Source organism: Sinocyclocheilus grahami, unplaced genomic scaffold (genome assembly GCF_001515645.1).
Source record: "Sinocyclocheilus grahami isolate Dianchi unplaced genomic scaffold, SAMN03320097.WGS_v1.1 scaffold203.1, whole genome shotgun sequence".
Lineage (NCBI taxonomy): Eukaryota > Metazoa > Chordata > Actinopteri > Cypriniformes > Cyprinidae > Sinocyclocheilus > Sinocyclocheilus grahami.
This window is the reverse complement of record NW_015505382.1, coordinates 835129-852398: the sequence shown is the minus strand read 5'-3', so window position 1 is coordinate 852398 and position 17270 is coordinate 835129. Positions and strand designations below refer to the sequence as shown.

The following is a 17270-nucleotide window of genomic DNA, read 5'->3' as shown; positions in this document are numbered from 1 at the left end:
TCCATACTCCTAAAAATCTGATATTTGATACTTGTTCCAATACTTTCCCATAAAGATGAATTCTGGCTATTGGAGTGACTTTCTTTTTTGAGAAACAAATGATTTTTGTTTTTGACACTGACAATCGAAAACCCCATTTCCTTGCCCATCTTTCTACTACATCTACTGCCGTCTGCATGCTTTTTACTACATATGAAACATTCCGTCATTTCTTCCATAATGTTCCATCATCAGCATACAAAGATTTTCCTATTCCCTGTCCAATTTCACAGAATATATCATTAATCATTATATTGAAAAATATTGGGCCATTTTCTATTAAATAGCATTTTGAAGAGCCTACTCTTACTTGTATAGTTCGGTCAGATAAAAAACTCATTATCCAATTATACATTCTTCCTTTAATGCCCAATCTGTCTTGTTTAATTAAAAGACCTTCTTTCCAAAGCATGTCGTATGACTTTTCGATGTCTAAGAAAACTCCCACTACTACCTCTTTATTTATTTGTGCCTTCCTGATATCGTCTTCCAAACATAAAACTGCATCCATAGTGTTTCGCCCTTTCCTAAAACCAGCATGTCATCCATCTTCTTCTTCTTCTTCTTTGGGTTTTAATGGCCGCTTGCAATCCTTAACGTTGCATTACTGCCATCTTATGGTTCTAGTTATTTCCCATATACTTTAGTCATCATATTCGAGACACCCAACCACTCCCTAATCCTACCCCTTCTTTACCCTATAGCTAAACATAACTCCACCCATTAGTTCACACAGAGGTGGAGCTGGACATCCAGATAGGGGGAGCTGGAGGTCATTTGGCTCTGCAGTGAGCAGTACTTGTCATATTCTTGTCATGAGTCCCGTTTTAGTCAGAAAGCAAATCAAATATTGCATTCCTTGTTCACTCCTACTGCAGTCCATTATATTCTTTGCTCCACTCCTGTTAGTCCTTATTTTTCCATGTCATTTATCATATCCATCCTCTGTAATTCATATTTTGAACAATTAATAGTTTAATTATTAAATAAAAGTATTTAATATGACATTTAAAATCTACTTTCTAATCCTGTTATCTTCAGATAACTAAGAATTTCTTTCATAATACTTGTTTGTCCTGAGGCACAACTTAAAAGATTTAATATAGTGAAATTAAATACGTACAATTCATGCAAACGGCCCGTAATATAACTGCATATTTAGCAAGAATTCACACAATAAACATATTTAGCTAGCTTGATAGAGAAGGATCACTCAAATCAGAAAGAATGTGAAGGCTATGATGGCGGCAATATGGACATGAGCAGTGTTGGGGTAACGCATTACAAGTAACGCAAACTGGGAGGGATTTTGACTGGGAGGGAGGAGCGGAGTTTTTTAAAGTCGGAGCGTCATGGTTTTCACTCGCTCCAATAGCTCTCCACACCACCGCTCCATCACGAGTACAATTCATGCAAACGGCCTGTAATATAACTGCATTTTTGACTGGGAGGGATTTTGACTGGGAGGGAGGAGCGGTGGGATTTTGACTGGGAGGGATTTTGACTGGGAGGGAGGAGCGGTGGGATTTTGACTGGGAGGGATTGTGACTGGGAGGGAGGAGAGGTGGGATTTTGACTGGGAGGAGCGGTGGGATTTTGACTGGGAGGGAGGAGCTGTGGGATTTTGACTGGGAGGGAGGAGCTGTGGGATTTTGACTGGGAGGGAGGAGCTGTGGGATTTTGACTGGGAGGGAGGAGCGGAGTTTTTTAAAGTCGGAGTGTCGTGGTTTTCACTCGCTCCAATAGCTCTCCACACCACTGCTCCATCACGAATACAATTCATGCAAACGGCCCGTAATATAACTGCATATTTAGCAAGAATTCACACAATAAACATATTTAGCTAGCTTGATAGAGAAGGATCACTCAAATCAGAAAGAATGTGAAGGCTATGATGGCGGCAATATGGACATGAGCAGTGTTGGGGTAACGCATTACAAGTAACGCAAGTTACGTAATCAGATTACTTTTTTCAAGTAACTAGTAAAGTAACGCATTACTTTTTAATTTACAAGAGAATATCTGAGTTACTTTTTCAAATAAGTAACGCAAGTTACTTTTTTTTCAATTTATTGATTGACAGCTCTCCTGTCCCCATGTTGAGAGAAATCAGAAGATGTTACAAGTTCTAATATGCATTAATTCATCTCACTCACAAAAAAAACAAAAAGCAGATTCAGTATTCCTCAAAATGAATAAAAATAATGCAACTCAGAATATGACACAAACCTGCAATAATGAAATGTTAAACAACACAAATATCCTTTATGTATTTAATCCCATTCTATTAACCAATGTCTTTGCTTCTGACCTTCGATGATCCCGTTCAACCGTACTAATAAGCAAAAATTACAAAAAAGTAACGCAAAAGTAACGTAACGCATTACTTTCCATAAAAAGTAACTAAGTAACGTAATTAGTTACTTTTTTAATGGAGTAATGCAATATTGTAATGCATTATTTTTAAAAGTAACTTTCCCCAACACTGGACATGAGCGGGAAGCTATAGTTCTCAAGGAATTTGTTAGTTCCTTCTATAGATAGCCTACTGAATATTCTCAGGTGAAAGCATGATTTAAACAGGTACAGCACTTACACGCAATCGCTCTCTCAATAGCCTAATGCATTCAAATAAATGTAATCTTACAGTGCTACTTCATCTCTATCCGATTTCGAATGAGCAGAAATCTGTAAGAAATGCAGCGATCCGTAGGTAAAATAACCAGCGGCGGCTCCAGGATTTTTTTTGTTGGGGGAGCTAAGGAGGGGCTTAACAGTTCAGAGGGGGTGCTAAAAACTAAACTGAGTGAAAGTAATGAACGTCTATAAACTTCAGCTATCTAAATTGCATGCAAATTCAGCCACCTTGTGTTTTTATATAGGCTACAGCAGCTTCGAAAAAGGCAATTAAATTTTTTTTTTCTGTGGTAATAAACTTCTCATATGCCAGTTATTAATAATATAACTTCTAATGCCAAATATGACAAATTAATACAATATGAACGCACATAGAAAAGAGAGAAAGTAGGGATTTCTTTCTTTTTTCATTGTTTTATTTTATTTTTATTTTTTTACACTATTTAGTATTTTTTTCTGACCATCAAGTGTCAGTCACTCTCAATGTCAACTGGCAGGAAAACATGGTAAATTCTAACCATTTTTTTTTACAATAGATAAAGTGCCGACATTATTTCTACACTATATTTAACTATTAACCATAACTATTTCCACACAGTGGCATAGCGGACGGGCACGCACTGCGGGGGCCCCCGCAATAACCTCCCCGTGCTGAGATGCGTCGTATCATGTGTCAACGATAGCCAGAGATTTTGTCAAAAGCATCAAAAATTGGCAATATTAAGAGGACTTAGCATTTCCAATTTATGTAGGCCTGTTACATTCTTCCTATTATTAGGCCTATTATTATTATTATTATTATTATTATTATTATTATTATTATTATTATTATTATTATTATTATTATTATTATTATTATTATTATTATTATTATTATTATTATTATTATTATTATTATTATTATTATTAGATAGGGGGCTGTGCTGGGCTAAGCAGGTTTCTGATGGGGCTATAGAAACTCCGCTCACATACTCTGATACACACCGAGAAGGATGGCAAACACCAGCAAGACAGACAAGTTCCAGCTACACGTTCCAAATCTCGAGGAATTATGTCAGGGTAAACGGCGCATTTCATTTTAATATGTGCGTTTAAACGGGTAACGTTATAGCATGTAGCATGACTAGTTTATTTCATTGTACTTGAGAAACCCAAATGACAGGACATGAGCAGTGATGCCAAGTCCGCGGTTTTCCCGTGGAATTGGGCTACTTTAACATTGTTGCCGCGGGTTTAACCGACCCCAATAACGTGATATTTAGCCCCTAAAATGCCAATTTTACCATGGGAACCCCTCCAAAACGTGTATTTTACCCCACCGGAATGCGATTTTCACCAGGGGATCCACCTCGAAACGTGATTGGGCTAGTTTTGAGTAGCAATTGGGCGGGTTTTGCTGTGACTTAATGTTAGAGGGGTGCTGGACGTCCTTTGGTGTACATTTATTGTGGCAGTATCTAGGAAGATTTAGGTTTAGTGGAAGCGTTCCGTGCTGAAAGAGAGAGCTAGATATGATAAGATAGAAAAAGGCTCGTGCGGGAGTGGCTACTGCTGCGGCAGTAGGGAAATACAGAGAAGGCTCCTGTGGGAGCAGACACTGCTGCGGCAGTGGGGAAAAGTAGATAAGGCTCCTGCGGGAGCAGACACTGCTGCGGCAGTGCGGAAACATAGATAAGGCTCCTGCGGGAGCAGACACTGTTGCGGCAGTGCGGAAACATAGATAAGGCTCCTGTGGGAGCAGGCACTGCTGCGGCAGTGGGGAAATACAGATAAGGCTCCTGCGGGAGCAGACACTGCTGCGGCTGTGGGGAAATACAGATAGGGCTCCTGTGAGAGCAGGCACTGCTGCGGCTGTGGGGAAATACAGATAGGGCTCCTGTGGGAGCAGGCACTGCTGCGGCAGTGGGGAAATAAAGATCAGGCTCCTGCGGGAGCGGACACTGCTGCGGCAGTGGGGAAAATAGGGAGAAGGCTCCTGCGGGAGCCGACACTGCTGCGGCAGTGGGGAAATATAGATAAAGGCTCCTGCGGGAGCCGTCACTACTGCGGAGCAGACACTGCTGCGGCAGTGGGGAAGTACAGAAAAGGCTCCTGAGGGAGCAGACACTGCTGCGGCAGTGGGGAAATACATAAAAAGGCTCCTGCGGGAGCGGACACTGCTGCAGCAGTGGGGAAAAAACAGGTAAAGCTCCTGCGGGAGCGGGGTGCTGTTAGGATGGATTATGTGATGTTGATGGGGGTTGACTATGGTGGGTCAAGGGTTCGAGTGAACAGGATGGGATGGCTCCTGTGGGAGAGGTCACTGCTGCGGCAGTGGGGAAATACAGAGAAGGCTCCTGCGGGAGCAGACACTGCTGCGGCAGTGGGGAAAATACGGAAATGGCTCCTGCGGGAGCAGACACTGCTGCGGCAGTGGGGAAATACAGATAGGCTCCTGTGGGAGCAGACACTGCTGTGGCAGTGGGGAAATACAGAAAAGGCTCCTGCGGGAGCAGACACTGCTGCGGCAGTGGGGAAATACAGATAGGCTCTTGCTGGAGCAGACACTGCTGCGGCAGTGGGGAAATACAGGTAAAGCTCATTATACAGTGGGGAAAAAATGTATTTAGTCAGCCACCAATTGTGCAAGTTCTCCCACTTAAAAAGATGAGAGAGGCCTGTAATTTTCATCATAGGTATACCTCAACTATGAGAGACAAAATGAGAAAAAAAATCCAGAAAATCACATTGTAGGATTTTTAAAGAATTTATTTGCAAATTATGGTGGAAAAATAAGATGTAAAAATGCAGGTCCAAGGCTCCCGTGGGAGCAGATACTCCTGCGGCAGTGGGGAAATACAGAGAAGACTCCTGTGGGAGCAGATACTGCTGCGGCAGTGGGGAAATACAGAAAGGACTCCTGCGGGAGCAGACACTGCTGCGGCAGTGGGGAAAAAACAGAAAGGGCTCCTGCGTTACAAGGGGGGCGATTAAAAAACTCTTGCAGGAGCGGGGTGCTAATGGAGATGGGCAGGGATGGACTAGGGCGAAAAAAAGGGGGTGACTGATGAGGGTTTGTTGGCATAGGTAGGGGCATGGCTGTGGACAGACAGTAGGATGAGCGGGCATGGGGGATGGGGGAGGGGAAAGTAGCCACCAGAACCGCCTGCGGAGGCAAGCTCGTGCTTGGAACGGCTCAGGGGGAAAGAGATGTCCAGATCAGAAGAACTGTGGACAGACAGTAGGATGAGCGGGCATGGGGGATGGGGGTGGGGAAAGTAGCAGCCAGAACCGCCTGCGGAGGCAAGCTCACACTTGGAACGGCTCAGGGGGCGAGATCAGAAGAAAGAGCAGGAAAGAGAGAGGGAATAACGGGCGCCAGAACCTGCGCCATTAGCGGAGGCGGCCTCACGCCTTGGTCGGCTCCGGGAGGGGGCAAAACATAGGAAAGAAGGGGGGGAATGGGGGCGCCGGAGCCTGCGCCATTAGCGGAGGCGGCCTCATGCTTTGGTCGGTCCCGGGGGTGGGAAAAACATAGGGAAGGAGAGATGGAATGGTGGGCGTCTGAGCTTTTGCTGCTAGCTGAGGAAGCCTCGCGCTAGAGCTGGATGGTGGGGCTGCGGGCCATGAGTAGGGTAGGGGAGGGGGCTGGGAGTAGGGTAAGGAAAGGGCTGTGAATGGGTCTGCACCACTAGCGGAGGCGTGCTCACGCTAGCATCTGCTACAGGAGCTGGAGGCCAATTTGCTTGGGCTGCCATAGCTGTAGGCCACGAGAAAATTAAGTCGTTATAACGAGAAAACAACTCTCGTTATGTCGACATAACGAGAAAATTAAGTCGTTATAACGAGAAAACAACTCTCGTTATGTCGACATAACGAGAAAATTAAGTCGTTATAACGAGAAAACAACTCTCGTTATGTCGACATAACGAGAAAATTAAGTCGTTATAACGAGAAAACAACTCTCGTTATGTTGATATAAGGAGAAAATAAGTCGTTACAACGAGAAAACAAGAAGGGAAAAAAAAAATAATGCATGGCTGCTTAGAACTTCCGTACAAAACAGTGTTACTGCTGCAGAATATTTCTGACATATCGCGGCAGAAGTTAAAAAACTTTTCAAACGCCAACGCAGGCATCAGCCAATCACATCGCCTTATACCCTAGCGCAGATGCTAGCCAATCGCGTTCATGCAACACCAGAAAAATAATGTGATTGGCTGTTCAGTACCAGACACGCCCTCCATCAAGCATCGACGCCAAAGCCCCGGGTGAATGTACCGTTATACATTTCTTTTATGTCACTTTTTAAAGAGCTTAAAATTGTATGTGAATACACAATGCAGAATAAAACAATCAATATCTTTAAAAAAATCTTACTGAGCCCAAACATTTGAATGGTACTGTATGTATTCATTTATCAGTTTTCACCAGTGTTGGGGGTAACGCATTACAAGTAATGCGAGTTACGTAATCAGATTACTTTTTTCAAGTAACTAGGAAAGTAACGCATTACTTTTTAATTTACAAGAGAATATCTGAGTTACTTTTTCAAATAAGTAACACAAGTTACTTTTTATTTTCCAATTTATTGATTGACAGCTCTCCTGTCCCCATGTTGAGAGAAATCAGATGTTACTGTAGTTCTAAAATAAATATGAATATGCATTCATTCATCTCACTCACAAAAAACCCCCCACAGATTCAGTATTCCTCAAAATGAATAAAAAAATGCAACTCAGAATATGATGCAAACCTGCAATAATTAAATATTAAACAACACAAATATCCTTTATGTATTTAATGCCATTCTATTAACCAATGTCTTTGCTTCTTACCTTCGATGATCCAGTTCAACCATACTAATAAGCAAAAATTACTCTAGACAGACATTTGTGTGTCTTTTTTTATTGCTGAAGTGTGTTGAAATTTCTTCTTCTGCATTCTACTGTACAGATGTAAATGAAATGTTCCCTTCAGCCTGAGGCTTATTCATTTCACGTTTGGTATGAAAAGGCTTTTATATTTGCCAAAAATATAACTTTTTTATTTTAAAAACAAACAAGCAAGCCCTGTCCAGATTTAAAAAGTAACGCAAAAGTAACGTAACGCATTACTTTCCATAAAAAGTAACTAAGTTACGTAATTAGTTACTTTTTTTATGGAGTAACGCAATATTCGAATGCATTACTTTTAAAAGTAACTTTCCCCAACACTGGATTTCACACACAACAAACATTCTCGATACACAACATTATTATCAAACCAGTAACAAGACTTCCATTGCAGGTCATTGAGGTGAGAGCCTGCAGAAGGACTGGAGAGGACAGTCTTGTGAGCTGCATGAGAAAGACCATGGAAGAATGTTATGGGGAGAAGAGCGTGGCCTTGGGGGGAACTTTCGTCATACAGAAGGGGAAGGCAAAGATCCATATCATGGTAAGAAAATAAAACATAATTAAAAAATAGACATTTGTAGGGCCTATAAAGCAGTCACTGATAAACTCTATAGAATAAAGTAGCATCTTGAACTAGGATTAAACTTCAAAATGTTAGAGCAGAAATGACGGAAGTGTAATCTTTTCACTGCTCTGTCGTTAAGCCGTTTGAATTCTCCGCCTGCCCTCTAAACTCCATTGAGGACGTGAGTAACTGGCTCAGACATTTTGAAGTCAGTGCTCCACTGATCTTTCAAACTGTCATGGTGTCCCGAGACCCAGTGAGTACCAACCCACCGTGTCATACTGAAAATGTAATATTGCCATCCATTTCACTGACAATATTATTCTGCATCTTCTCTAAATATTTCATATCAACTCATTTCTGTTCTTCTCAATTCACAGGGTCTTGACCTGAGAGTGGAGCATACGCATGGCTTCAGTCACCATGGTGAGGGGGGCCATTACTACATAGACACCACCCCAAACACAGTGGAGTACCTGGGATACTTCCTGCCCGCTGAGTTTATCTACCGTATCGACCGACCCACAGAGACACACAATATTGGCCAGGATTAAAGTATTGACAGTTTATATTTGTTTTTGCATTTAATAAGCTATAATTAATTGTGCCCTGTTTACCAGGAGCACTTTATATTGATGAATAGTAAATAAATAAAATACGTATTGAGCGATTTGAGCAGTTTTCACAATGCAATCAATCTCTCTACATTTTGTACTACTTGATGGTCAAGCCATTTCAATTAGCAATTTTTTATTTCATTAATTTCAGATGGAAATTAACCTATTAATTAAAACATTAGTGAATTTTGACAACTGTAATACCTTTTTGCAACTGATTTGGTACAGCAACAAATATTGTAGCAAATCAGCATATTAGAATGATTTCTAAATGATCACGTGACACTGAAAACTGGAGTAACGGCTGCTGAAAATTCTGCTTTGCCATCACAGAAATAAATTACATTTTAAAATCCATTCGATTAGAAAGCAGTTAACAGTATTGCTTTTTTACTTGTATTGTTGATCAAATAAATGCAGCCTTTCTGAACCTTCTATCAAGGTTTTTTTTTTTAATATAGTGTTCAGTATTCATTGTAACACTCACATGCAAAGCCAAGAATAATATAAAGAGACCTTTCACATGATCGTTTATTTAGTCAAGACCTTATATTAGGCCTGCATCAAGTTTACTTATTGTCTACTGACAACTAGAACTGAGGAAGATTAGTACATTTTCAACCAGGCAAAATTATAGGAGCAAAGCCTTTAACATTTCAATTCTAATCTGACATTAGGAATCAGCTCTGAAAGTTATGGCTGTGGCAGGGAAAAAAGCTGATTGGCTACTTTCGCATGGCTGGTGGTTCAGGAAGGGATATGAACTCCGTACCATCAGCATCGATCTTCAGAATTTCTCCATTCTTGCTTTCATCTGTCACAAGAATAAGGGAGGCCTTGGCAACATCCTCAGGCCTATAAATAAAGCAATGACATTGAAGTACTTTTCACTGCAAAATCTACTGAAAAGTATATGGACTGTTAACTCACTCCACAAAGTCATTTCTTTCCAGAAACATCTCCTTCATTTCCTCTAGTTGTGAAAACTGTCCAAAATGGTCCTCTGAATTAGAAGAGGACAGCAGGTTAGTCTTCACCACACCTGGACAGAGAGTGTTGATCCTCAACCCAAGGTTGGACTTCATAGCAACAGCCTGTTAAACATGCAAAATTAATCAAATCTGCCTTATTGTTAGCAAGAGATGTACTCCTCATTATCTATCGAGGCTTTAAGTTCATGTGAGTTATTGCTGTCATTATATTACAAATGTAAAAAAGATTGTATTCTTTATATATTACTAAACATACCGCAATAGCACGGCTGAATCCCACCACTGCATATTTAGTCGCTGTGTAGATGGGCGCTGTTGGCACAAACCACAGACCTGTGGCCAATATGAAAAAAAGTTGAGTATACGTATATACATACACTGTGTGTGTGTGTGTGTGTGTGTGTGTGTGTAGCTACATGTGTGTATATATATATATATATATCTGCAATTATTTGATATTGATTTAATTGCAGAAAAAAACAGTAATATTGTGAGATATTGTTACAATTTAAAATAACTGTTTTCTGTTTGAATTGTAATTAATGTCTGTCTTGGCAAAGCTGAATTTTCAGCAGTTATTACTCCAGTCTTCAGTGTCACATGATCCTTCAGAAATCATTCTAATTGGCTGATCTGGTGCTCAGTTATTTCAGTTATTACTAGTTATTTTATTAATGGTTCTTATTATCAATCTTGAAAATAGTTTTTGCTGTTTAACATTTTTGTGGAAATCATGATGCATTTTTTCCTTTAATGAATAAAAATGAAACAGTATTTATTTTCTAATATTATAAATGTCTTTATTACAGTCAGTGATGCTTTTAATTCAATGCAACACTGTTAAATACAAGTATTAATTTATTAAATTTGCTATAAAAAAATAAATAAAAAAAACTTACTAACCCTAAACTTTTGAATGGAAGTGTATCACTGTTTCCACAACTGTTTTCAACATTGATAAAAATACAAATTTAAGAGTTTCTTGAGCAAATAAAGTCAGTATATTAGAATAATTTCTGAAGGATCATGTGACACTGAAGACTGGAGTAAAGACTGCTGAGAAATAAATTACATTTCAAAATATATTAAACTAGAAAACTGTTATTTTCAGTTGTAATATCTCTCAATGTTACTGTTTTTGCTGTATTTTCAATCAAATAAATGCATTTTATCAAATAAATATTATATAATATACATATTATACAAAAAGTTTTATTGAGTGACTAATTTAGTGTATTAAGTTCCAAACCTGCAGTAGATGATATGTTGATAATTGCGCCTTTGCTATCAGGATTGTCCTTCATGTACTGCAGAGCCAGATATGTTCCCCTCACCAGCCCAGACTATAAAAGCCACATGAACAGTTCAACATGTTACGATGAACAGACAGACAGACAGATGAACTGAGGCCTTATTAAAATCATACCATATTTATGGCAATGGTTTTCTCCCAGTCATTTTCATTGACAACCCCTGCATTGTTGTACATAATGTCGATGTGGCCAAACTTGTCCACAATTTTCTGAAAAGCTCCTGAAAAGAAAATCTGCTGATGTTATTTCTTTATTCCCAGACAAATTAAAAGACTAAAAAATCTTCAAATACCTATAAATTCCTCCTTAGATGAGACATCCGCAGTGTAAAATTCAACCCTGTCAGGTCCATATTCTTCGGCAAGCGCAGCCTTTAACTCTTTTCCTAGTGGTTCATTCACGTCAATGAAGGCCACCTGTAATCAAAATGAATCTGTAGTTCAGTATCCTATGGTGTAGTATTAGTAGAAGTAAAATGTCGCAGAAGCTGGTTGACTGACATTTATACACATGCAAGCAAACAAGAAGACTGATTACATTTGACCCCTTTTTTAGGAGTATTTCGACAAAGGCTCTGCCCAAACCCTGAGCACCTCCAGTCACCACAGCCACTTTATTCTGTAAATCCATCTTCGGTCAAGTTCCTTTGAAATAAACACATCAACCAAATACCAATCACATTTAGAAAGTGCGTGAAAGTTGATTGTAAGATTTACTGTACCTGTTCACCCACAGTCAACTACCAAGATGTTCAACTCAAGCACTGATGATACTTCACATGCAGCAAAAACCATACTTATATAGCAGATGTTCTATAGGCGCAGCATTAATAATTTGTTTTGTGGTTTCCATGTGATTTGCATTTGTGCCTTGAATGTATGATGTGTCTTGAGGTGATCATAAAATGCAAAAGCAGAATTATTTTTTTGTTTATTCACAGTGTATTCACAGCAATGGCTTCATTTACTTTAGTATAACATACATATGTGCTTGGATATATTTAGGACCGTAAATGTTACTTGAATATGAAGTCCTAGAGATCTAATGTCTTTAGAGTGTGGAGTTTAGTCCTAGCCATCAGAGTGTGAATTCTGTGCCTAAGGACTGTCTTTGACAGCTTATTTGACATGATTTACATATAAACCATCTACAAGCATTTAAATAGCCTATTCAAATCTTATATGGGCTATAGGTATTAGACAGCAATTGTTTTGAAGTAATTCACTTCTCTTCTTTTGTGATGAAAATTGTTTTTGCTTAATATTTTTGTGGAAATCATGATACATTTTTTCTTTAATGAATGGAAAATTCAGCATCATCTGTTTGTTAAACAGAAATCGTTTGTAACATTTTAAATGTCTTTATTTTTTGATAAATTTAATGCATCATTTATTATTGAATGTGCCAACCTCTGGTCCTTGGAGGGCCACTGTCCTGCCGAGCTCCTAAACAGATGCCTGGAAGTTTCTAGAAATCCAGAAGGGACCTTGATTAAGTGGTTCAGGTGTGCTAAATTAGGGTTGGAGCCCTAACCCTAACCATTCAAATGAAATCAGTATCAACAAACTTTCCACTGCAGCAAACACAGAAGCGGCATCTGAAGTGGCATTAGATGTATTTACAGACTGTTTGATGAAGCTGAGGTGCCATGAATGCATTTACACTGCACAAATTCAAATGCATTAAGAATTTTATAAGATTAATGTTGTAAATATTTTTTAAACATACAAATAAGAAATGTTGGGGGAAAGGAAATTATAGTTTTAAATATGAAACCAAACCAGTAGGTGGCGTCAAATGACTGTTTGAATGAGTGAGTCATTTAGTCCTTCATTAACTAATTGACTAGAAAAAAGTGTACTAACAGAGCAATGTTTTGATTGATCATCTCAGTGGATGATTTTTTATTAAAACAATCTTTTTGTTATACTGTCACATCAAGATCACATCAAAAAGTCTTCATAATTTATTATTTAGATCGATAAATTAATTTAAAATGAATCATTTTACCCTATCCAAACACATGGCTTGTAACCCTAAAATATGATATATATATATATATATATATATTTTAAATCTTGACAGTAGACAGCTCATATGTTATATTTACAGATTAAGTCAAGTTATTTATTTGTGTAGCACTTTTCACAATACACATTTTTTAAAGCAGCTTTACAGAAATGTCAATTTGGAAATGACTATTATAAATAAATAAACATGGGCTTGTCCCAACTTTTGAGATGAGTTGATGCCATGACATTTAAAATCAACTTATTTTTCCCTTAAAATGATGCATTTTCTCAGTTTAAACATTTGATATGTCATCTATGTTGTATTCTGAATAAAATATTGAAATTTGAAACTTCCACATCATTGCATTCTGTTTTTATTCACAATTTGTACAGTGTCCCAACTTTTTTGGAATCGGGTTTGTATTTTAAATAACTGCGTAGTTTAGAGCTGGGTTATAGGATAGTTTTCAGTTGAGAATTGGTATTTAGTATATATATCGCTTTATGTGAATGTACTTTATGTATGTGAGTAAAGCTAGAAATATATTGCGAGTTGGAATTATTCATTATTATACATTATTCATTTACATTTCTTATAATAAAATCATTTTCTGTCTTTGGTTATTATGATTTTTAAAATATAACCCAAGGTTTCTCTTTAGCTTTGGGTCAGAGAGGTCAGTGGAACCAGGGAGCCTACCTTTCATCACAGCAAGCCAGCATGAGATCTGCTCCTTCACCTGGTGTGGCGGGACAACGATATGCACCTTTACCTCACCCAAAAAAACCTGCCTATGTCTGGTACTCAACTTATGCTAAGAAATAATGACTACATACCAGAAAGGTCTTGTAGAAGACTGTAAAGAAGCTATTTCTTCCTGACCTGAGCCTTAAGATTCACTTATATAATATTTAAGTAACCTTAGGTAACACTTGAAAAGAATAGTTCACCCAAAATGGAAATTTGGTGAAAATGTACTTATCCTCAGGCCATCCAAAATTTTGAGAAGTTTGGCATTACATCACTTGCTCACCAATGGATCTCTGCAATGAATGGGTGCCGTCAGAATGAGAGTCCAAACAGCTGATAAAAATATCACAAAAATCCACAAGTAATCTTCATGACTCCAGTCCATCAAATCAACGACTTGTAAAGCGAAAAGCTGCATATTTGTAAGAAACGAATCATCATTGATATGTTTTTAACTTCAAACTGTTGCCTCTACCTAAAATATGAGTATTCTTTCCATAATATAAATTTCTCTAGTGAAAAAGTTGTCTCATCTGAATCAGGAGAGAAATATGCACAGATCAAGCTGTGTTTACAAGTGAGAACAGTATAAAACAGTTCTAAACAAAATGTTGGATTTTGAGGTGAGAGGACAACAGGGAATGGTCTTTTTCACTGGAGGAGGAAACATTATTATGAATTATGGACTTGTATTTTGGTCAGAATTAATGATTGAAACCTGGCCTGAGGATGAATACATATTCAGAAAAATTTCTTTTTTTGGGTGAACTATTCCTTTAGCTACATTAGTTAACATAAACTAACAATGCAAATATTTGTAAATCATTTATTAATCTAAGTTCATGTTCATTTCAACATATTCTAATACATTATTTAAAAAAGAATCTAATAATACAAAATTTGTATCTGTTAATATTTGACTTGAGCTAACATGAACTAACAATGAACAGCTGTATTTTTATTAACTAACATTATCAAAGATGAATAAATACTGTAACGAATGTACCATTCATTGTTAGTTAAGGTTAGGTAATGCATGTTATATATTCGAACCTTGTTGTAAAGTTTAACCTAACCTCAGTACGTAGTCAAGTTGATTAACTTATAATTATAATTAAATATTTTGAAGTTTGTTTAGAAGTTTTACCACATAATGCACATTTTTAGTTATCCTGAAAAACATGTGTGACATTACATTTTGTATTTGTCACCATTTTACCTCCAGGTCACAGACAGGGCAACAGAGGCCTCCAGTGAGACAGGATTCGATGCCAGCAGTTGGATCCCAGCTTCATGGTGGTTTTCCAAGGAGCAGCTCAGTTTCACTTGGCCAGCCCAGATGGTCCAGCAGCATCCAGAATCAACAGTCATTTAACAGGCCGGCAAATTCCCCCAGAATGCCGTACCGTCCCCAGCACTGTACCCCCGCAGCAGCAAGCACTCAGGGCCCTGGAGCTCAGAGTCACATTGGAAAGGGGAACTTCAGACCTGTTGGACAATCAGCCAGTGGAATGTGGGCAAAAGAAAAGATGGACACCTCAAGTGTCCAGACCCCCCCTCAGCAGCAGGTGTGTGTAGGGGCAAGTCACATTCATATTAAAAACATATTAACATATAAAAAAAACAATAAACAGTCTATTCTACTTTACTGCAATGCTGCAAACCTGCAGTATTTTTGTGTACTGCTTTTAACATTTCTGATTTACACTCTCTCCTGCTGGATAGAAGCCCCCTCATGAGACATTGCTGCATGTTATTACTGCTGTTATTGAAGGCATGAAGCACTGGAGCCAGTACAAGAACAGAGTACCAATGCTGTTTGAGATGTTTGGTGAGGAGACTATCACACATGTGGTCCCCTTGGTTTAAATCTGTGTCTAACAGTCCTGTCTCTCTTTACAGCTACACTGGACTCTGCAGTTACAGTTGGAGAACACGGAGCAAAGAAATTTCTCATGAGGGATGGTAAAGAGTTGGTCCACTGCCTTTACTATGAAAATGTGAGTCTGAGAAAATTGGTTTTCTTCCAGAGGTGCATCTCTTCTTCCTCCCTGTAACACATGCATTTTTACAATTGTATCATTTTATATAATAATTTTTTTTTTAATTAAATACACTACCATTCACATGTTTGGGGTTGGTAAGGAAACATTAGATTGAATAATGTTACAAAAACATCAAATACTGTTTTTAATCATACTTTCTAGTCTTTAAAAAATGCTGAAAAATTAAAGTTTCCACAAAAATATTAAGCAGCACTATTATTTCCAACATTGATAATAAAAAGAAATGTTTCTTGAACATCAAATCAGCATATGTGACCCTGGAGCACAAAACCATTCTTAAGTCGCTGGGGTATATTTGTAGCAATAGCCAAAAATACATTGTATGGGTCAAAATGATAGATTTTTCTTTTATGCCAGTAAAGATCATATTCCATGAAGATACTTTGCAAATTTCCTACCGTAAATATATCAAAACTTAATTTTTGATTAGTAATATGTATTGCTAAGAACTTAATTTGGACAACTTTAAAGGCAATTTTCTCAGTATTTAGATTTTTTGCACCCTCAGATTCCAGATTTTCAAATAGTTGTATCTCGGCCAAATATTGTCCTATTCTAACAAACCATACAAGAATGGAAAGCTTATTTATTCAGCTTTCAGATGGTGTATAAATCTAAATGTAAAAAAAAAATAGACCGTTATGACTGGTTTTGTGGTCCAGGGTCACATATTAGAATGATTTAGAAAGGATCATGTGACACAGAAGACTGGAATAGTGGCTGCTGAAAATTCATCTTTCCCATCACAGGAATCAGTTACATTTACAATATAATAAAATACAAAATGGTTATTTTAAATTGCAATATTTCATTATAATATTACTCTTTTTACTGTATTTTTGATCATATAAATGCAGCCTTGGTAAGCATAAGAGACTTCTTTCACAAACATTAAACCCTAAGTGTTTGAATGGTTGTGTGCGTGTGTGTGTGTATATATATATATTTATTTTTACATGAATTGTATTTTATATTTCTAAGTTCCACTTAGCATGAAGATGATTTAAAGCAGGGGTGAGGAACGTTGATCCTGGAGGGCCACTCTCCTGCAGAATTTAGTTCCAACCCTGAAAAACCCTAAAAAAATACCTAACTGCATCCTGGAGACCTTGATTAGCTGGTTCAGGTGTGTTTGATTAGGGTTGGAGTTAAACTCTGCAGGGACACCGGCCCTCCAGGATCAACGGTCCCCACCCCTGATTTAAAGGAATAATTCTCTCAAAAATGAAAACTCATTATTTACATACTGACATGTTTCAAATCTGTATGACTTTCTTCTTCCAAGAAAGGAAAATTAAAAGTTACCGTGGCTGTCAAGCTCAAAAAATTATAAAAAAAAAATCGTAAAATGGTCTGTACCTGTACCACCACAGTATTACTGTAGTTGGCAGTAATTCCCCC

At 38.1% G+C, this 17270-nt stretch overlaps 3 protein-coding genes across 3 annotated transcripts in view; 2 read left to right on the top strand and 1 right to left on the bottom strand.

The window, feature by feature from the left end:
- The first annotated feature begins 6867 nt into the window (after positions 1 to 6867).
- Positions 6868 to 8864, top strand: LOC107595484 (ester hydrolase C11orf54 homolog). Its single transcript, XM_016285896.1, has 4 exons — positions 6868 to 6932; positions 7945 to 8094; positions 8258 to 8374; positions 8499 to 8864. Exons 2-4 carry the CDS (start codon positions 7999 to 8001, stop codon positions 8670 to 8672), a joined length of 387 nt encoding a protein of 128 aa, XP_016141382.1. The 5' UTR covers positions 6868 to 6932; positions 7945 to 7998; the 3' UTR covers positions 8673 to 8864.
- A 393-nt stretch (positions 8865 to 9257) lies between these two features.
- Positions 9258 to 11796, bottom strand: LOC107595483 (15-hydroxyprostaglandin dehydrogenase [NAD(+)]-like). The gene is made up of 8 exons (XM_016285895.1): positions 11762 to 11796; positions 11578 to 11684; positions 11333 to 11456; positions 11154 to 11260; positions 10977 to 11070; positions 9984 to 10060; positions 9666 to 9829; positions 9258 to 9590 (listed from the first exon to the last, which is right to left on the bottom strand). Exons 2-8 carry the CDS (start codon positions 11668 to 11670, stop codon positions 9461 to 9463), a joined length of 789 nt encoding a protein of 262 aa, XP_016141381.1. The 5' UTR covers positions 11671 to 11684; positions 11762 to 11796; the 3' UTR covers positions 9258 to 9460.
- A 1924-nt stretch (positions 11797 to 13720) lies between these two features.
- The window catches only part of LOC107595512 (spermatogenesis-associated protein 22-like), a 15032-nt gene continuing 11482 nt past the window's right edge, over positions 13721 to 17270 (top strand). Inside the window, exons 1-4 of the mRNA XM_016285936.1 lie at positions 13721 to 13853; positions 15029 to 15371; positions 15529 to 15634; positions 15706 to 15803. Of these exons, the coding sequence (XP_016141422.1) occupies positions 13774 to 13853; positions 15029 to 15371; positions 15529 to 15634; positions 15706 to 15803 (627 nt within the window). The 5' untranslated portion in view covers positions 13721 to 13773. The remainder of the gene's footprint in view (positions 13854 to 15028; positions 15372 to 15528; positions 15635 to 15705; positions 15804 to 17270) is intronic.